General features: G+C 47.3%; 1 protein-coding gene and 1 long non-coding RNA gene across 6 annotated transcripts in view; one reads left to right on the forward strand and one right to left on the reverse strand.

The window, feature by feature from the left end:
• Nucleotides 1–21,709, forward strand: part of TBC1D14 (TBC1 domain family member 14) — a 109,244-nt gene that overhangs the window by 46,811 nt on the left and 40,724 nt on the right. Inside the window, exon 1 of one of the 5 annotated variants that reach the window (XM_061420925.1) lies at nucleotides 19,603–19,715. The exons of the other annotated variants lie outside the window; for them this stretch is intronic. Within the exon in view, the coding sequence (XP_061276909.1) occupies nucleotides 19,713–19,715 (3 nt within the window). The 5' untranslated portion in view covers nucleotides 19,603–19,712. Of the gene's footprint in view, nucleotides 1–19,602; nucleotides 19,716–21,709 lie in introns of those variants that run through there. 5 annotated transcript variants of the gene reach the window in all.
• Nucleotides 15,317–19,472, reverse strand: LOC133249904 (uncharacterized). The gene is made up of 2 exons (XR_009737161.1): nucleotides 19,153–19,472; nucleotides 15,317–17,333 (listed from the first exon to the last, which is right to left on the reverse strand). It is a non-coding gene; the product is annotated as an uncharacterized LOC133249904 (long non-coding RNA).

Consider the following 21,709-nt stretch of genomic DNA (forward strand, 5'->3'; position numbering starts at 1 on the left):
GCGCTCATCCTTCCAGGGAGAGGGCTCAAGCACAGACTCAGCAAGGCCGGGGGATGTTTGTGGCCTCAGCTACCCCGACTGTGACCACCTACATCTTCTGGTTGGCCCCAAGCCCCAGCTGTCCTGACAGTGGGGCGTTTGCCCAGTGCCATGACACTGCCAGTAGCCGGCCCCCCTACCCTGCCCAAACCTCGGTTTTTTATCCACTGACACTTGTTCAGTAGACACTTCTCTAAGAGCCAGCCTCGTGCGTGGCCCTGGAGTTAGAGAAATGGCGCTGCCCCCAGGCTCCAGAGCACCCCTCTGGTGCACAAATGATTCCAGGGCAGGGTCACCGAGAGGGAGGCAGGGCCGCCATGGGGAACACACACTGGGGTTAAATGAGTCATCATTTGGGTTTCTAGTTCATTTAAAACTCGCCACAACCTCGTGAAGAAATTAGTTACCGTCTTCATTTTACCAAAAGAGCCCTGAGAGCAGACCGAATGAGTGTGCAGCTGGAAAGCAGAGGAACTGGAGTTCAGCCCCAGGCCTGTGGGTGCCAGGGCCTTCGCCGTGGCTCTTCCTCTGCAGGAAGTGGAGGGGGGCAGGTGCCAGGCGGCCCGAGCTCTGGGCTTCATGTAGTGGGAGCCCGGGGAACAGGGGCGGGTGGTCCTCTTGGTGGGACGTGATGGGCTTGGAGCCCGCCCCTAACCTAGAGGCTGTGGGGAGCCCCCCACCAAGGGCTTTACGCATGCAGGGAATGATGAGGCCCCCTGGCAAGTGTGCGGCTCTTGGACTTGTCCGGGTGAAAGAAGGGGGTCTGGCCCAGTGCCCGTGGAAGTCGTGGGACTGCTAAGTCTTGTGGCCCCTCCATGTGTAGACGTGTTAGGTCCGGGGGTGCACTGTGTAGGGCTCTGGCTCAGACCGCAGACTGGCTTTGTACAGATTTCATTGTTTATGTTTCGGCAAACTCATGGTGTTTCAAATGGTGTCTAATGCTCCTTACAGCAGTTGTTGGGACCCAGGAGACTTGCAAAATAAATCAGTGTTGAAATTCATTTTTAGAGACTGTTACATTTTGAATTTGGATCACTTATTGTGTAGATTGTTAAAATAACACACAATTAAAATGTGTATTCACATGCAGAGCTAACGGTTTCTTAGGAAACTCAGTAGCTAAGCTGTTACAGAATTTTTAAAGAAATCTACGCTCTTCTAAAAAGTTATACTTTTTATATACATTATGCTGCATAGATTTTCCCATGGCTCTTAATGCCACTTGCATCATGCTTGAATTTCTGTTATCTTTGTCGTACCCCCCTTTTTTAAAGGCGAACGTGGATTATGTTCTTAGAGGGTTTCTGTGAACTGAAGTGACTAGGTCAGCTAATTCTGTAGTAACATGATACTGCAGAGAAGAGGACCATCTGGCTCTGAGCATCAATAATATAGGATGTAACGGTACCTGCATGCCTCATACAGCCCTGCCTCCATCCTGTTTGCTCCAGCTTTGTGTCTGGGCCGCCCATCCCTCACCCTGGGCCCTCCCGCAAGCTGGGAGGAAGCTCCTGGGTGCAGGCTGGAGCTGGCTGCTGTCCAAGGCGTCGGTTCTCCCTGCCTCCCCTCCCCGCTTCAGAGGGCCCGTCCCTGGGGCCTGAGTGTCCAGACTGGTGATCCCAGATGGTGGCAGTAGCTCTAGTTAGGGCTAAAGCATAATTAAGATATTTAGTAGACTTTTAATTCCTTTCCCCTTTCTCTTTGGAAATATTTTGTAGAAGTGGCATCCTGTGGTGATTTAAAAACATGGACTTTGGAGTCAGACTTGCTGGGTTTGGATCCCAGCTCTGCCTCACACATGGGCCTCCCACTGCGTACCCGACAGCTCCCTCTGGACGTCTGGTAGGCCTTCTCTGATGAACAAGCACCAAAGCTAAACTCTGATTTTCTTTTTTTCTGATCTGTCAGACCTATTCCCTTTGCAGCTTCCCCCGTTTCGGTGGATGACAGCCTTTCTGGTCAGCTTTAGACCTGCTGGGCTTCTCTTCCTGACGCCGCCTCCCAGCCTGACAGGTGTTTTGTTTGTGTTTGTGCGCTGTGGGTGAGGCAAATCCGATGTGCAGTCAGGTTTGAGAAGTAGTGACTTGCTGGAAAATTCTGAACCTCTGCTCCAATGAAGTCTCATGGACAAAGTCTTACTAAAGAGGTGTTCCTGGCGTAGGCGGCAGAGGTGGTTGTGGCTGAGTGGTCTCCCAGTTGCTTATGTTTTTGGGAAATGGGGAGTGGATTCCTTTAGATAAGTTAGTCACACTCACTTGGTTATGGGCTTCCTTGGTGGCTCAGATGGTAAAGAATCTGCCTGCAATGTGGGAGACCCGGGTCAGTCTCTGAATTGGGAAGATCCTCTGAAGAAGGGCATGGCACCCTCTCCAATATTCTTGCCTAGAAAATTCCATGGATAGAGGAGCCTGGTGGGCTACAGTCCATGGGGTCACAAAGAGCTGGACATGACTTGTGACTTCCCTGGTGGCTCAGATGGTAAAGCATCTGCTTACAATGTGGGAGACCCGGGTTCAATCCCTGGATCAGGAAGATCTCCTGGAGGAGGAAATGGCAACCCACCACAGTATTCTTGCCTGGAAAATCCTATGGACAGAGGAACCTGGTAGGCTACAGTCCATGGGGTCCCAAAGAGTTGGACACGTCTAAGCGACTTCACTTTCACTTTAGCGACTAACACTTTGACTTGGTTATAGTGATGTGTAGACGATGTATAAGAATATTAGGAAATAAAATAACACTTGGAATCTTACTGCCCCCCACATGATCACTGTTTGCATTTTGGTGTTTTTCCTTTCAATATTTTTCCATGTGCTTTTCTTTTCTTTTTTTTTAAAGAAAAGACCATTTGAAAAGTGATAGCGAGTCTTTGTAATTTGAGTACATGTCAGAGGGACTCCGGACTGTGAACACCTGGGATGATGCTTCAGAACAGAGTCTGTGACTTTGTGAGGCCTCATGCTGTGTGCACAGATGTGAGGGACTGGCAGTGTTGTCAGGAAGTGAGGCTGAGCAGCAGGTTTCAGTCCTGGGCGGGCTCTGAGGCAGCCACTGCTTGTGGCAAGGAGAGCAGCAGCGGGGCAAGCTTGCAGGCTTCACCGTCCTGGGCAGAATTCCGTCAGGGGAGCCGAGTACATGTGTTTGGGTTCGTATAACCTGGGATGTCTTCAGTGGCCTTCTGGAATTTCAAGTCAGCTCTTAGATGTTAAAGAGAGAATCCCAGAAGAAGGCAAAACCAGGACAACTTAAAAGTGACATTCATTCTCACCTCTGGGTTCTCAGGAAATCACGAATGATCATAAACTGCAGAAAGGAAAAGCCTTGAGTGCTCGCTCACTGCAGGTAACTGGTGGCTGGCCTACAAGTATATCCTAAAACAATTTAATTTCATTTAAAAAGGAAACCTTTCTTCATTCTTATAATCCCTTATGCATTTGGAAAATGAGTTTGAACCAGTTCACAAAAAAGATCAGGTCTCAGTTACGGAAAAGAAGAACGAAGCGTACTCTAAAGTGTCTCTCCCAGAGAAGGGAACCGCACCACTCGGATGTAAACACAGTGCCTGGGGCAGCAGCGTGGGGTTCTGGAAAGGAAGGAGTAGCAGGCGGTTTGGAGAGGAAGACTGGAAGCTCCGCTGAACGGGCCACACTCACCACTCTCTGCGTCCTCTGGTATCCCTAGCTTGACACAGGGTAGTATAAATAAGGGCTGATTGTGTCGCAAATCTTGCAAAAGATATAAACCTACAGATTCGGGGGACCAGGAGGCTCAGTGAGCTCCAGACAGGATGAACTCACAAAGTCAGTGCCCAGACATGTCATAACCATGCTGCTGAAAATGTAGACAAAGAAAAAAATCTTAGAAGCAGCCAGAGAAAGTATATCACTTACTGGGGAGGGGCAGTTTGGATGACTTGCTTTTCCCATTAGAAACTGAGGAGGCCAGCAGGAAGTGAAACAGCATCTTTTAAAGCGCTGAAAGGAAAAAACTTTTCGTTGTTGTTCAGTCCCTGAGTCGCATCTGCCTCTTTGCGACCCCATGGCCTGCAGCACGTCAGGCTCCCCTGTCCTTCACCATCTCCCGAAGTTTGCTCAAACTCATGTCCATTGAGTCAGTGATGCTGTCTTACCATCTCATCCTCTGACTGCCTCTTCTCCTTTCCCCACTTGTCTTCATCTTTCCCCACATCTGGGTCTTTCCCCAGGAGTTGGCTCTTTGCATCAGGTGGTCAAAGTATTGGAGCTTCAGCTTTAGCATCAGTCCTTCCAATGAATATTCAGGACTGATTTCCTTTAGGATAGACTGGTTGGATCTCCTTGCAGTCCAATGGACTCTCAAGACTCTTCTCCAGCACCACAGTCCAAAAGCATCAATTCTTCAGCACTCAGCTTTCTTTATGGTCCAACTCTCACATCCATGCATGACTACTAGAAATACCATAGCTTTGACTGTACGGATCTTTGTTGGCAAAGTGATGTCTTTGCTTTTTAACACTTTAACTCTTTTTAATGTCTAGGTTCGTCATAACTTTCTTTCCAATGAGCAAGTGTGTTTTTTAATTTAATGGCTGTAGTAACCATCCACAGTGATTCTGGAGCCCAAGAAAATAAAATTTGTCACTACCTCCACATTTTCCCTTTCTGTTTGCCATGAAGTGATGGGACGAGATGCCATGATCTTAGTTTTTTGAATGTTGAGTTTTAAACCAGCTTTTTCACTTTCCTCTTTCACCCTCATCAGCAGGCTCTGTAGATACTCTTCTCTTTCTGCCATTAAAGTGGTATCATCTGCATATCTGAGGTTGTTGATATTTCTCCTAGCAATCTTAATTCCAGCTTGTGCATTATCAGTCCTGGCATTTCTCATGATGTACTCTGTATACAAGTTAAATAAGCAGGGTGACAATATACAGCCTTGTTGTTCTCCTTTCCCAATTTTGAACCAGTCTGTTGTTCCATGTCTGGTTCTAACTGTTGCTTCTTGAACCACATACAGGTTTCTCAGGAGGTAGGTAAGGTGGTCTGGTGTTCCCATCTCTTTAAAAATTTTCCACAGTTTGTTGTGATCCACACAGTCAAAGGCTTTAAAGTAGTCAGTGAAGCAGAAGTAGATGTTTTCCTGGAATTCCCCTCCTTTCTCTGTGATCCAGTGGATGTTGGCAATTTGACTCTGTTCTTCTGCCCTTTCTAAATCCAGCTTGAACATCTGGAAGTTCTTGGTTCATGTACTGTTGAAGCCTAGCTCGGAGAATTTTGCACATTACTTTGTTACTGTGTGAGATGAGTGCAATTGTGCGGTAGTTTGAGCATTCTTTGGCATTGCCTTTCTTTGGGATTGAAATGAAAACTGACCTTTTTCAGTCCTGTGGCCGGCCACTGCTGAGTTTTCCAAATTTGCCGGCATATTGAGTGCAGCACTTTCACAGCATCATCTTTTAGGACTTGAAATAGCTCACCTGGAATTCCATCACCTCCACTAGCTTTGTTTGTAGTGATGCTTCCTAAGGCCCACGTGACTTCACACTAGGATGTCTGACTCTAGGTGAGTGACCACACCATCATTGTTATCCTGGTGATTAAGACCGTTTTTGTACAGTTCTGTGTATTCTTGCCACCTCCTCATATTAATCTCTTCTACCTCTGTTAGGTCCTTACCATTTCTGTCGTTTATTGTGCCCATCCTAGCTTGAAATTTTCCCTTGATATCTTTGATTTCCTTGAAGAGATTTCTATTCTTTCCTATTCTATTGTTTTCCTCTACTTCTTTGCATTGTTCATTTAAGAAGGCCTTCTTATCTCTCCTTGCTATTCTCTGGAACTTTGCATTCAGTTGGGTGTATCTTTCCCTTTCTCCCTTGCTTTTTACTTTTCTTCTTTCCTTAGCTCTTTGTAAGGCCTCCTCAGACAACCACTTTGCCTTCTTGCATTTCTTTTTCTTTGCAATGATTTTGGTCACTGCCTCCTGTACAGCGTTATGAACCTCCATTCTTAGTTCTTCGGGCACTCTGTCTACCAGATCTAATCCCTTGAATGTATTTGTCACTTCCACTGTATAATCATAAGAGATTTGATTTAGATCATATCTGGATGGCCTAGTGGTTTCCCTACTTTCTTAAATTTAAGCCTGGATTTTGCAACAAGGAGCTAATGATCTGAGCCACAGTCAGCTCCGTGTCTTGTTTTTGCTGACTTATATAGATCTCCATCTTCAACTGCAAAGAATATAATAATCTGATTTTGGTATTGACCATCTGGTGATATCCATGTGTAGAGTCTTCTCTTGTGTTGTTGGCAAAGCATGTTTGCTATGACCAGTGTGGTCTCTTGACAAGACTCCATTAGCCTTTGCCCTGCTTCATTTTATACTCCAAGGCCAAATTTGCTTGTTACTCCAGGTATTTCTTGCATTCTAGTCCCCTCTAATGAAAAGAACATCTGTTTTTGGTGTTGTAGGTCTTGTAGGTCTTCATAGAACTGGTCAACTTCAGCTTCTTCAGCATTTGTGGACAGGGCATAGACTTGGATTACTGTGACGTTGAATGGTTTTCCTTGGAAACATATCGAGATCATTCTGTCATTTTTAAGATAGCACCCAAGTTCTGCGTTTCGGACTCTTTTGTTGACTATGATGGTGCTTCATTTCTTCTAAGGGATTCTTGCCCACAGTAGTAGATACAATGGTCATGTGAGTTAAATTCACCCATTCCTGCCCATTTTAGTTCACTGATTCCTAAATTATCATGTCAGTGTTCATTCTTGCCATCTCCTGCTTGACATCCAATTTACCTTGATTCATGAACCTATCATTCCAGGTTCCTATGCAGAATTGTTCTTTACAGCATCGGATTTTACTTTGACCGCCAGACACATCCACGACTGAGCGTTGATTCCATACTGGCCCAGCTGCCTCATTCTTTCTGGAGCTATCAGTAATGGCCCTCCGTTCTTCCCCAGTAGCATACTGGACACCTTCTGACCTGGGGGGTTGCTTATTTTGCAGTGTCATATCTTTTTGCCTTTTCATACTGTTCATGGGGTTCTCATGGCAAGAATCCTGGAGTGGTTTGCCATTCCCTGCTCCACTGGACCATGTTTTGTCAGAACTTTCCACTGTGACCTGTCCGTCTGGACCTACTTGACATGACTTATGGCTTTATTGAATAATGCAAGTCTTACTTAACTCAAGAAAAGAACTATCAACCCCAAATTCTATATCCAGCAAAAATACCCTTCAGCAGTGGAAGTAAAATAAAGATCTTTTTGGATAAAGGAAAACTGAGGGAATTTGTTGCCAGCAGATCTAAAAAACATTACTGAAGGAAGTTTTCCAGACAATAGGGACATTATACTAGAAGAGACCTGAAACATTAGGAAGGAAGAGGAACAGAAATGGTAAAAGTCCAGATGAGCACAACAGACCATTGTTCTCTCAATGAGGTCTTTGAAATATGTTTTGTTGAAAGCAAAAAGTATGTTTTTCTGTGGGGTTTTCAGCATATGTCGATGTAGTATGTATTACAGCTAGACCATGAAGGGGGAGAGGGTATGATGGTAATGTTTCTACATTCCACTTGAAGCGCTAAAATATTGATTCTAATAAGATCGTGAGAGATATATATTGTAAATTTCAGATAAACCACTAAACTTCACAAAGAGAGCGAAAAATGAAATATTTTAAAATGGAATTCTAAAAAAAAAAGTTCCAGGAAGTGAAATCAAGACAGGCAAGAGGAAATGTAGGAAGGAAAAATAGAACACATAAGATGGACGGCCCAAATTGAAACGTGTCAATAATTTACCTTAATATAAACGGTCTGAGCATACCAATCGTGTGTGACATTGTCAGAGTGGGTTCAGAAACAATGACCCAGCTATATACCGTCTAAAAGACATTCACTCCAAATACGAAACGTGTAGTTACAATTAAAGGGTGCAAAAAGAACACTGCGGTGAAGACACTAGTCAAAATGCAGATGGAGTAACATCAGGAAAAGTAGACTTCAGAGCAAAGAAAGTCACCAGGGACAAGGTGGGATGTTACCAATGAAGACATAATCACGTTGAGTGCGTTCTAACAGCAGAGCTGCAAAATGCACGGCACAGAACCTGGCAGACTGAGACAGGTCGGCGCATCCACAGTTACGACCGAAACGCCAGTGCCCCTCTGAGTAACTGATGGGACTACTGAGAGAGGGAACCAGCCCACTCTGGCCTCCCGTCACCGAGCCAGGCTGCTGGGCTGCTGTTGGAGGAGACTCCACACCCCAGCAGAGCACGACACACCTTTGCAAGCTCGCATGGATGGTCACCAAGATAGACCATAACCTGAAAGGATTCAGTTTATACAAAATATCTTCCTGCACCTCAGTAAGGTTACAGGGTCAGAAAGATAAGAAGAACATCTCTCCACACTTGGAAATTAAACACGTAACATGCTTCTAAACCCCCGGAGAAGGAAATGCTAATCTAATCCATTATTGTTGCGTGGAGACTCCCGTGGACAGAAGAGCTTGGTGGGCTACAGTCCATGGAGTCACAAAAGAGTTGATCACGACTGAGCATATGCTTCTAGATAAGTTTTGGGACAATAAGAGAGTCACAAGGAAAATGAGAGAATATTTTGAACTGAACAAAAATACAGTCTATGAAAATTTGTGGGATGCAGTGCTTAGAAGGACATTTTTATGTTTTTGGCCTCACTGTGTGGCTTATGGGATCTTAGTTCCCCAACCAGGGATCAAACTTGGGCCCTCGGCAGTGAAAGCACAGCGTCTTAACCACTGGACTTCTGGGAAATTCCCCAAGAAGGGAATTTATAGCATTAAGCCAGTCTGATTAGAAAAGAGAAAAGTTCTCTAATTTTCTACCTTAAGAAACTGTAAAAGGAGCAAATAAACCCCAAACAAGCAAAACGAAGAAAGTAACACACGTGAGAACAGAAGACACTGAAATTGAAAACAAAAATTAATAGTCAGAGAAACCACAAGCTGGTTCTCTGAAATGATCAACAAAATCAAACGCGAACAAAACTGACATAAGAAAGGAGGACCAAATTATCAGTAAGAGAAGTTAAAAGACGAGATACTACTGCAGACGCTGCAGAAATTAAAAGGATAAGAGAATGTTATAAATAACTCTCCAAACATAAGTTTGATAACTTAGATGAAATGATCCACTTCCTTGAAAGTCACACATCACCAGAGCTCATTCAGGATGCAATAGATAACCCAAATTGTGCTGTAATTATTAATGAAATGGAAATTGTAGTTCAAAACCTTCCAAAAAAGAAATCTCCAAGCCTAGAGGGGGTTTCATTGATGAGCTCTTCCAAATATTTAAAGAAAGACTGGGAGCTGACTGTGGCTCAGATCATGAACTCCTTATTGTCAAATTCAGACTTAAAGTAGGGAAAACCACTAGACCATTCAGGTATGTCCTAAATCAAATCCCTTATGATTTTACAGTGGAAGTCACAAATAGATTCAAGGGATTACATCTGATAGACAGTGCCTGAAGAACTATAGACGGAGGTTCATGACGTTGTACAAGAGGCAGTGATCAAGACCATCCCCAAGAAAAAAATGCAAAAAGGCAAAATGGTGGTCTGAGGAAGACTTGCAAACAGCTGGGAAAACAAAAGAAGCTAAAGGCAATATAGAAAAGGCAGGATACCCATCTGAATGCAGAATTCAAAAAAATAGCAAGGAGAGATAAGAGAGCCTTCCTAAGTGATCAATGCAAAGAGATAGAGGAAAACAATAGAATGGGAAAGATTAGAGATCTCTTCAAGAAAATTAGAGATACCAAAGGAACATTTCATGCAAAGATGGGCACAGTCAAGGTCAGAAACAGTATGGACCTAACAGAAGCAGAAGATATTAAGAGGAGTGGCAAGAATACACAGAAGAACTATACAGAAAAGATCTTAATGACCCAGGTAACCATGTTGGTGTGATCACTCACCTAGGAACCAGACATTCTGGAGTCCAAAGTCAAGTGGGCCTTAGGAAGCATCACTACGAACAAAGCTAGTGGAGGTGATAGAATTCCAGCCGAGCTATTTCAAGTCCGAAAAGATGATGCTGTGAAAGTGCTGCACTCAATATGCCAGCAAATTTGGAAAACTCAGCAGTGGCCACAGGACTGGAAAAGGTCAGTTTTCATTCCAATCCCAAAGACAGGCAATGCCAACTGCTGCAGAATCGCACGCGTCTCCCACGCTAGTGAAGTAACGCTCAAAATTCTCCAAGCCAGGCTTCAGCAATACGTGAACTGGGAACTTCCAGATGTTCAAGCTGGATTTAGAAAAGGCAGAGGAACCAGAGATCAAATTGCCAACATCCGTTGGATCATCAAAAAAGCAAGAGAGTTCCAGAAAAACATCTACATCTGCTTTATTGACTATGCTGAATGAAGCCTTTGACTGTGTGATTCACAGCAAACTGTGGAAAATTCTTAAAGAGATGGGAATACCAGACCGCCTAACCTACGTTCTGAGAAATCTGTATGCAGGTCAAGAAGCAACAGTTAGAATTGTACATGGAACAACAGACTGGTTCCAAATCAGGAAAGGAGTATGTCAAGGCTGTATCTTGACACACTGCTTATGTAACTTCTATGCAGAGTACATCAAGAGAAATGCTGGGCTGGAGGAAGCACAAGCTGGAATCAAGATTGCTGAGAGAAATATCAATATCCCCAGATATGCAGATATCATATGCAGATGGAGAAAGTGAAGAGGAACTAAAGAGCCTCTTGATGAAAGTGAAAGAGAAGAGTGAAAAAGCTGGCTTAAAACTCAATATTCAAAAAACTAAGATCATGGCATCCGTTCCCATCATTTCATGGCAAAGAGATGGGTAAACAATGAAAACAGCGACAGACTTTATTTTCTTGGACTCCAAAATCACTGTAGACGGTGACTGCAGCCATGAAATTAAAAGATGCTTGCTCCTTAGAAAAAAAGCTATGACTAACCTAGACAGCATATTAAGAAGCAGAATCATTACTTTGCCAACAAAGGTCCGTCCAAAGCTATGGTTTTTCCAGTAGTTGTGTATGGATGTGAGAGTTGGACCATAAAGAAAGCTGAGTGCCGAAAAATTGATGCTTTTGAACTGTGGTGTTGGAAAAGATGCTGGAAAGTCCCTTGTATGGCAACGAGATCAAACCAGTCAATCCTAAAGGAAATCAACTGTGAATATTCATTGGAAGGACTGATGCTAAAGCTGAAGCTCCAGTATTTTGGCCACGTGATGCAAAGAACTGACTCACTGGAAAAGACCCTGATGCTGGGAACGATTGAAGTCAAGAGGAGAATGGGACGACAGAGGATGAGATGGTTGGATGGTATCACCAACTTGATGGACATGAGTTTGAGCAAGCTCCGGGAGTTGGTGACGGACAGGGAAGCCTAGCGTGCTGCAGTCCATGGGGTCGCAAAGAGTCAGACATTACTAAGCGACTGAACTGAACCGAACCAGACCCACTTCCACAATATACATTTTAAGATAACAAGATTAGTCATAAGGTTCTTGTTAAGGAGAAACATGTCCTCAAGAAGATACATTGTTATATTGACCAAGACAAAGCAATGTAGAAAAAGTTTGTCCTTTTCTCCTCCTTGAGAGACCTGGACCCCTTTCTCCTTCTCAAGGGTTCCTGACCCCTTTCTTCTCCTTGGGGACTTCTTATCAACCTACCCAAGAATTGACTGTCTCAGTCTTAGCAGGAGATTATCTTATAAAATGTCTGTGGTGGTGGTTTAGTTGCTAAATCATGTCCGGCTCTTGCAAACCCACGAACTGTGTCCTGCCAGGCTCCTCTGTCCATGGGATCCTCCAGGCAAGAATACTGGAGTAGGTTGCCATTTCCTTCTCTAGGGGATCTTCCTGACCCAGGAATCGAACCCAGGGCTGCTGCATTGAAGGCAGATTCTTTACCGACTGAGCTACGAGTATAAAATGTCTAATGCTTATTAATCTTGGATTTTAGAGAGGCAGCACGTTATGTATCAGGTTTTTCTTTGAGGTGTTTGGGGAAGACAAAGGGGGAAGCGAGGGGAGAGGGAAATGGCAGTGGGTCATTTAATTTGGACAGTTTTTATTCGGTGCATGGATTGTCTCCTACTGTTGTCGTGGTGACAGTTAATTCATCTGGGCAGTTTAACTCTCTTGCCTCAGATACCTTAGTATAAACTGGATTCTGGTGCGCAGTGCTTCTCAAGGGAGGTTTGCTTCTTTTTCCAGGTGTGGAAGTGATGCCTCTCCCCGTCAGTCTGAGAGGGCAGAACTCGGGGCACAATTCCAGTCTTGCCGCTGGGGCTCCCAGGGCGAGGTGGGCACTCGAGACCGGGAAACGAACGGGCCGGTCTTTCCGTTCGTTTCCGTTCCTGTTCCGTTCGAACAGGCCACAGACCCTGCTGGGGTCAGAGGGGTCAGGCCTGGGAGGGACTCTGCTTTGAGCAGGGAGCCCCTTGTCTGTGTCCTCGTTCGGTCACTCGCAGTCAGTTGCGTGGCTTCAGGCCGCTGACTTGACTTTGCCTCTCCTAACCCTTGGTCTCCTTCTCTGCAAAGGTAATGCCCGTCTTGCCTGTGCTTGTGAAGGTTCAGTGGGAGGAAGTCTGGGTGGCAGTGGTCCCAGTGGCAGTAGTCACAGTAGTTCAGTGGTTAGAAGACTCTGTGCTTCCACGGGTTCAACCCCTGATACGCTAAGATCCTGTGTGCTGCGTGGTGCAGCCAAAATAAATAAAAACTATGCAGTCATTTTGTGTTTAAGTGTGCGTGTTACTGGAGCAGTGGTTGGTGTCCAGTGAGAGCTCAGTAAATGTCAGTGGCTTCTCGTGTTCTGGTCTCACCTCAGGGACCTTTACTCTTGTGACTGGATAAAAATCTTAAAAAAAATAAAACAACTTTGTCACTGTCAGGAGTGTTCAGTGTGTTTTGGAAATTTGTAGTTGGCAAAGTCAGTCTTGAATAACATCTGAAATAGCTTAAAAATTGTTTTTTTTTTTTTTTCAAATTATAAAAAATAGTTCATGAAAAAAAAACACCTGTAGAATCCCCAAATGGCAGAGGCACACAGGGTTAACTGGAAAGCCCTCTTCACCTGAGACTCCACGCCCTGCCTGCCTACCCTCCCTGGCCTTCCTCTGAGCCAGGGGACGGTGTACGCTTCGCTCGCGGGCACACGCTTGTGATAGAGCTGTGCAGCTTCTCTCTGGCATGTCCACAGTCGGCTCTCAGGAGACTTGCCCAGTCTGACCCTGAAGACGCTGTGGCCGGGATTGTTCAGAGGGGACCGTCCGTCTTCTGAACCTGGTCTGTGACTGACTGTGGGCTCTGGTGATTGTGTCTGCAGCTGAGTAGCCTGTTGAATAACCTGAACCAGAAAAGTGTGTTCCAGGCAAGCAGCTGAATCAAGGCCGCTTCCAAGGAAGATGTAGGGAGGTGGCCCTTGGGAGCTTTCAAATGCTCCTGCACTTCCCTGAACAATTTAATGTGTTGATATAAAAATATTGACAGCCAGAGGAAACTGCTTTTTTTTTTTCCCCACATCAATCTAATTCCCAATGGAAGATTGAGATTTTTAGAGTATTTTATAGTCTCTGAGCACTGTTGGATCAGCAGGGAAGACACTTCTTGGGCCTTTCCCAGGGGTTGATGGGCACAGGCCTGGCTGGCTTGTCTTGGGCTGCGATGCATGGAGCATAGCTGACCCTTCTGACCCTTCTGAGGGCGGTGTAGTCAGCAAGCGGTCACGTGGGACTTGGAGAAACCTCAGATTTGAGAGGAGTAGGGCTCTGAGCTTTAAGTTTCCTCTAAACTGTCCTTTAAATTACTAGTCTGAGTTGCACTCAGAATGTCGCTTTGCATCTTGTCAGCAACCCACTCCAGTGTTCTTGCCTGGAGAATCCCAGGGACGGGGGAGCCTGGTGGGCTGCCGTCTGTGGGGTCGCACGGAGTCGGACACGACTGAAGCGACTTGGCGGCAGCAGCAGCAGCAGCGTGTGGAAGCCCTTCAGGTGGAGTTTTCTCTTTGCCACTGGAAACTCCATTGTTGTTGTTCAGTCGCTCAGTCGCGTCCGACTCTTTGCGACCCCATGGACGCAGCAGGCCAGGCTGCCCTGTCCTTCACTCTCTCCTGGAGTTTGCTCAGACTCATGTCCATCGAGTCGGTGATGCCATCCAACCGTCTCACCCTCTGTCGCCCCTTCTCTTGCCCTCAGTCTTTCCCACTCCGTGGTATCCTTGAGTTAACAGGCAAGTGTTACATTTGTTCCTTGATCCTGTGCCCGTGTCTGATAGTTAGTGTGGCCTTAGGACCACGGAGGGGGCACGACTGTGGTAAACTGAAGTCGTAGTTCGAAGGCCGTGCACCAGGGGAGTTGATAGGAAGAGGCTTTGGAGCCAGACTGCCCTGGTTGGAATTGCGCCCTAGCCCTGACCAGCTGTCACTTAACTGGGAAGGTCCTCAGAGCCTCAGCTGCTCCGTCTGGGAAAAGAGGGGGTGGGGAGAGGGTGCAGACGGTACCTATGCTCGTTTCTTGCTGCTCCTCAATAAATCACCACCAGAGTTGGTGACTTAATACAGATTTATCCTCCTATAGTTAGGAGGTCAGAAATCTGAAATGAATCTTCCAGGCTGAAATCAAAGTGTAGGCAGGGCTGGTCCCCTTAGAGACCCCGCAAGAGAACCTGTGCCTCCTGTCCCGGGCTCTGTCAGCTGCTGGCCTTCCTCGGCTGGCGGCTGCAGCGCTGCAGTTGTTTCCTTCAGCACGTTGCCTTCCCCTGCTTCCATCTTCACATCCTCCTCTGCTTCGATCTTCTGAGGACACTTGGGGTTATTTTGGGCCCACCCAGATAATGAAGGATAATCTCCCCATCTCAGGGCCCATGACGTTAATCCCGCCTGCAGTCCCTTCTACCACCTAAGCTAACAGTCACAGGTCCCCGGGATTGACATGGCGTGTCTGGGGCCATCCCTCCGCCTAGCACAGGACTGACTCACCTCGTGGTTGAGGGGGCTGAATAAGACGCGTCCCGTCTTAGCTCAGATGCTCCCTCCTAGGTGGCGTCTTCTAAGCGGTTCTCCCTGGCCACCCTGTCTGAAGGCCCGTCCTCTGCCAGAGCGCTGTTTTCTGCAGCGCTCTTCTCCGTCGTAAACTCTTGCGCACTTGCTGTTGCCTCTTTAGTGCCTGCCTCTCGACCCCTCCCAGAATATGAATCACGAAGCTTAGGAGCAGAGCTTGTTTGCTTTTCAGTCACTTTCTCCCCAGGGCCTAGAACAGTACCTGGCTTTATTGGATGGTTAATACAAATTTGTTAATGGATGAAAGTGAAAGTCACTCAGGTATGCCCACTCCTTGGGACCCCATGGACTCTACAGTCTATGGAATTCTCCAGGCCAGAATACTGGAGTGGGCACCCATTCCCTTCTCCAGGGGATCTTCCCAACCTAGGGATCGAACTCAGGTCTCCCACATTGTAGGAGGATTCTTTACTGTCTGAGCCACAAGGGAAGCCTGTTAAATGGATGAATGAATTTCAAAATTTCAAAGCACACCACTTTGTAGACTTTCTTCTTATCTCTATGACATCATAGACATTTCCCCATATCATTAAGTATTCTCCCATGATCTCGTTTCTACGCACTAAGTTACGGCCTTTGTGTAGCCATATCTCCGTTTATTTAACCAGTTTTCCTCAACTGGGCACTGGAGCCGGCGCTTTCCTGTGAAACCCAGTGGCCTGTGGCAAGGCGGGGTTTTGTCAGCAGTGTGTTAGGGTGCTGCATGGAACACATCACCCAGTCTCACCTCCTTGACCTCAAAGGGTGGAGACCACCATGTTGTAGGTTAATCAATAAGGAAATAAATCCAGTGTGCTGGTAGCCTGGGAATGAGCTCTGGCTAACTCAGAAACTTCAGGAGGCAGAATTCTTTACAGGTGAATTAAGATAAAAGTCAAATATAATGCCATACTGAGATAGAGTAGAGGCTCTGTTGACTTCTTCTTTTTAAGTTTAAAATTTTAGTAAATTCAGCCTGTCTTCACCTGGTATATAGTTAAAACTTTATAAATGGTACTCGGATGTAAAACATGTGGTAGGAACTGTTGTTAAAGTAACTTGCAGGTTACGACCTGCCAGAGGAGATCAGCAGTGTGTTTTTGGTAAGCATATCTTAACATGTGCGTCTCATATTTAATTCAGTGAGCCTGCAGGCTCACCATGGACTAGATGTTGGTAGGAGAGGCTGAGAACCCCGCCTGTCTTTGAGACCAGAAGGAGCTCTCTTCCTGTCTCAGGACTTATTTCTGGAAGGACACAGTAACTCCTCAGGCTGGGTCGGCTGCCTCTCCTGGGGCTCTTGGATCCCCCTGATTCCTCTCCGTCACAGGACTGAGCACCCGCAGAGTGGTAATCGTCTGTTTGCTGGTCCGTGAGGGACGTGAGGACAGGAGCCTTGGTCATCTTTAGTCCTAGGGCCAAGCACCGTGAGTGCTTCTGGGAGAGACGAAAAGATGGACGGGAGAATGGTGGAGTCCACACGGGCCGCGTGTCTCCTCTGTGCTGGGGGCTTTGCTTGTCTTCAGTGGTGGAGAGACAACAGCCAGTCCCCACCCTCAGAGGTTTCCGAGTCTCCTGAGGGAAATAAGTACTAATCAGACAGTCATGTAATTACAAGGTGTGATTAAGTGCTGTGAGGAAACAGAACCTGATGCGAGGAGGGAGGCGAACAGGGCCTTGCTGTAGTTTGCAGGGGAGGGGAGAGAGTCTTTCTGCAGGGAAAGTGTTTAAGATGAGCTCTGAAGATGAGGTCGGCCTTCGTACTGGTTTAGTCCCCTTGTGAAGAAAAACCTTAAACCTAGAGAAGGGTTCAAGGAAGAATTTAATGAGGAACAGCCGTATATCATGCTCCGCTTAGATTGAAGTTGTTGACGTTTTGCCGTATTCATTTCATCCTGCCTTTCTAGTTTTAAAAAATGGAATCACTTGAAAGTGACTTGCAGGTATCATGACATTGTACCCCTAAATACAGCACCATTCAGTGCTCTACACAACCATGAAGCTGTCATCAGGCTTTAAAAAATCATCAGTGATTTCCACCACAGCAGCTGGCCGCGACCACGTTCAGCCGACGTTCATGACCAGATCGTGCTTGCTTTCTCTAGTTGCGCCGCACTGTTCTTTGTGAACCAGCATCCAGCCAGGTTTGTGTACTGACCTCAGTTGTTGGTCACTTCATTCTCTTCATGGAAAACAGTTACTCTACCATTCTCTGATGACATTTACCTTTTTTAAAAAAATGATCATGGGTTAAAGATTCATTTAACACATTGAGGAGATGTGTGAAATGAAGCAGTAAGATGGAAAATTATTCCAAAGACATCTGAGGAAGTAGATAGTTATAGACATAAAACCAAACAAGGAATTAGAAGATTGCTAGGTTAGGTTTAAATAAACGAATAGGGTAAGAAAACATCACCTCTGGAGTTAAGTTTTCAGTTGGACATAAATGTGCAACTTAATACGTCACTTCACAGTTTCTGGGCTCTAATCGAGTGGTAGGTAGCACAGGCTTATCTCCTAGAGGATTAAAAACTTCAGGCAGGCTTGTTAAAAACATCCAGGTATAAATTGAAGAGACACTTCTCCCCCATGCATTTGTCTTACTTCCAGATTTTGAGTAAGTTTTGTAAACAAGGCTTTCCTTAATCCTTCCAGCCAGAATCAGCCTCTCCCTTTTTATCCTATTACTTTTAACAAATGGCTTTATTGTGGTATGATTATCATACCATCAGATTCACTCAGTGTGCTGTTCATGATTTCTTAATAAACTTAAACAGTTACGCAACAGTCACTACAATCCAGATGTAGAATATTTTCATCACTTGAGAAAGTTCCCTCATGCCTATTTGCAGTGGATCTCTGCTTCCACCTCCAGCTCCACGCGAACAGTGATTTGCTTTATGTGGAGAGATTTGCTTATCAAAGACATTTCATATAAATGGAATGATGCGCATTACCTTTCGCTGCCTTTCAGCCCGCGGTGCCCTGAGGCTCGCCCACGTGCTGTCTGTGTGCAGCATGTATCAGTGCCCCTGTTCACTGCTGGAGGTGCTGTGTATCCCGTCCTCACTTAGTGCTTTCTTTTGGTGTTGGGCTACAATGAATAATGCTGCTGTGCATATTTGCTAGCAAGACGTTTTGTGGATGTATTTTTTATTTCTTTTGGATAGATTCCTACAAGTGTGGTGGTGGTGGTGGTGGTTTAGCCGCTCAGATGTGTCGGTGTGTATTGAACTGTATATATAAGACACTGCCGGGTTCTTTCTAAAATGGCTGCAACTGCCAGCGACTTATGAAAATTTCTTGTTGCTGTCTGACTTCTCAGCCGCAGCTTGATGGACACTGTAGGTTTCTGAGTGAAGTTTCTAGTGGTAACTTGGTAATGCTATTATTATTCAGAAAGTCAGCTGGGGAAAGCCTCCTTCCATGGTCTGAGGAGTTGGGAGTTTCCATCACGAAAGCAGGGTCTGTGCTGTCTCAGACCCAGAGCTCAGCCTGTGAACATTGGACCCATGGGCTGACCAGCAATCATTTTGACCTCACGGCAGATTTTAAGACTTAAAGCACTGAGGTATGATCTGCAGACAGTGGAATGCTCTCCTCTGAAGCGTACTATTCAATTAGTTTTGAGAATGCTTATCAAGATAGTAATTCTGTCACCCGGGTGATACATTCAGCCCCTTCCCAGCCAGTCCCCCAGAAGGTGTCACTCGCCAGGTTTCTACTGTTACCTTTGTGTGCAGCCTGACGTTTTAATTGAACTGATATTGTTGTGGAAAACGTTTGAACCGTAGTACAGTAAAGACCCTGATGCTGGGAAAGACTGAAGGCGGGAGAAGGGGACGACAAAGGATGAGATGGCTAGATGGCATCACCGACTCGATGGACAGGAGTCTGAGTAGACTCCGGGAGTTGGTGATGGACAGGGAGGCCTGGCGTGCTGCAGTCCATGGGGTCGCAGAGTGGGACACGACTGAGCGACTGAACTGAACAGTACAAAGAAGAGAAGAAAACAGCCATCACCCCACTCCCCGGAGGTTACCAGTGTTACTATTTTTATGCAGTTCCTTCTGGTAGCATACGCTTCTCCTTTTCAAAAGTCTCACAAAGCAGAGGTCTGCGCATGCTGCCGGGCGCTGTGCCGCTGGCCTTCGGAGGGAGCGTTTTGCAGCGTGGTGTCTGTGCTCAGCGCGCAGAGTCACTCGCTCAGTGCTGGCAGCAGTCAGGCCCGGTTGTATCGGGGCAGGCATCCCGCATCTAGAACCCCCAGCCCGCATGGGCACCTGGGGGTCCTGAGGGCGCCGCGTGACCCTCCTACCTGGCCGGCGGTGCAGGGACCCTAGCGGGCCCGGAGACCCGGTGTCCTCCCTCCGCCCCAGCCCCGCCCCAGCTCCCAGGTCCTCGGTGAGCCAGGCCTGACGTGCCGAACCCGAGCCGCGGATTGGCTGCGTGGCGTCTGCGCGCGATTGAGCGGCCTGCCGCCCCCGCCCGCCCGTCCGCCGGAGCCGCCGGAGCCGCCGCCCCGAGGTCCCGACGCGGAGCCCCGTTCGCCCGCTCGGGCATGGAGCCGCCGGCCGCGCGCCTCTGAGCCCCGCGGCGTTCATGGTGAGTGGGGCCGGGCCCGCGCACGCCCCTCCGGGGGACCCGCCGGCCCGGCCCCGGCCGGAGGCCCCCGCGTGGTTGCACCCGTGTCCATGTGTGGGCGCTCCACGCATCTTATCTGCTCCAGCGAGCTGCGGCTTGCATGCGGGCCGCGTTGCTGCGCCTTCCTCAACTGCCGTGCTTTGTCTGCGGTGCCCTGGAAAGGGTTGAGTTTTAACGGGTACCGTGGGAGACCGTAAAAGAGAGCACCGGCGCGTCATGATTCTCATCACCCACAAGGGGATTGCAAGCCGGTGTTGAGATTGAGGACAGGCCAGGCACCCCTCTTAGAGGCCTGAGTGGGGGAAGCCTTTGTACGGGGATCGGGGCTGTATTCCCCCCTTTTCCTCCCACTGTTCGCTCCACGTGCAAATAAAAGTGGTCAGACGGCAACAGTAAGCAGGCTTGTTAAAACCCATAGTTCAGATTTATTCCATTTCATTCACCAGTCCACAGAGGCATGTCTGTGTTCTACATGTTTTGGAAGGACTATGACAGGCCTCCTGAGAGTTGTTTCCCAAATGCCAGCATTTCCGGTAACCTAGAGGATGCTTTCTGGGGAAAAGACTGGTAAGTAGGTGAAAGAGGTGGAGTAGGAGGGGCCCCTCAGAGGATCCCGGGGTCCCTCTTACTGTGAGGTCAGCCTCGTTGGTCACAGAGGACTGTCGTTTCGGAAGTCCCAGTGTTTGTAAGACCTGTTCAGGCTACTCCTACCCGCTGAAAATGGCAAAACAAAACCCGTCTCGTGTCCCACATTCCAACTCTACGCTCACCCCTCCCCAGAAGTTGCTCGTGACAAAGGGCAAAGCGTAAAGCCCGCTGCAGTGTTCTGGGTGCTTGACATTCAGCTGGTCTTCAGCGCAGCCTTATTAAGCACCCCTCTTAGCGGGGAAATACTGTGAGAAATAATTTTGTAGTAACAGTGACAGTAACACTCCCTGGCATTTTTCGGACCCCTGCTATGGCTGTGTGTTAGGTTGATTCATTCCCTTTGAAAAGATGGAGAAACAGGCTTGGAGACCTGAAGAAACACGCTCAAGGTCGCGCTGCTGGTTCAGACCCAGGCCTGCTGCCCACTCCAGTGCCTCTCCGGAAGGGGCCTTGCCTGTGCCCAGGCGGTGGCCGTGGTGTCGCTCTTGTTGGCTCGGGGCAGTTTTCTAATAGGTGCCAGGTAGTGACCTGCTGTGCTTTTATTCTAGACATGCCTCTGAAACCTTCTGGTTGTTTTAAAAGCTCATCTTGATGCTGTAACCAGTTGAGTCCAAGGCGTAAGCACAGGTGTTAGCTGATGGCCCTCTCTGCTTATAGCTGGGGTAGATTTCAGGAAGCCGGGAGGCTTCTATTGCCGCGTTGGGGCGTAAATGGCTGCCTTTTACCGCACTCTTCAGTGCTGGGAGTAACAGCGATGCCCGTCTGGTCATCCTCCCAGGAATTCCTCCTTTTCACCGTCTGGGAATCTTGATCGTTTCCTCTTAGGCAAATGTCTGTTGAGGCAGACTTTTTTTGTCGTTTCTTCTTTAACCAGCAGAGTAAACACAATTTCGGAGTCTCATGCGCTGTTCTCATCCTTAGCGCTGTTCCGATCATGCACAGGAGGAAGACCTTGCCGTTGGATGTATTTAACGGGCTCGTCGCACCCCGGGCTGTTGACTCTCTGGCTCTACACCAAGTCTGGCTCTTCCTTTTTTTTCTCTCTCCTTTGCTCTCAGCCTGTCCCATTGCTTCCAGGTAGCTCGTTATTGAGACCGTAAAATCTGGAACAGAACTTTGACTCAGCATCATTCCCGGTTTAAGGTGCTCATGCTCCCCCTGCAGAGAGGCCTGCTGAGCGTCGTCTCTTGGCTGCTCTCGTGCTGTCAGGATGCCTGGTCCTCGTGGCTTCTAGCCTGGCTCCCCCATCCTCTGTCTGCTGAGATAGCCCCTTTAGGAAATGCTTTCTCTGCCTCTCTGCAGCCTTC

This window comes from Bos javanicus, chromosome 6, assembly GCF_032452875.1.
Source record: "Bos javanicus breed banteng chromosome 6, ARS-OSU_banteng_1.0, whole genome shotgun sequence".
Classification (NCBI taxonomy): domain Eukaryota; kingdom Metazoa; phylum Chordata; class Mammalia; order Artiodactyla; family Bovidae; genus Bos; species Bos javanicus.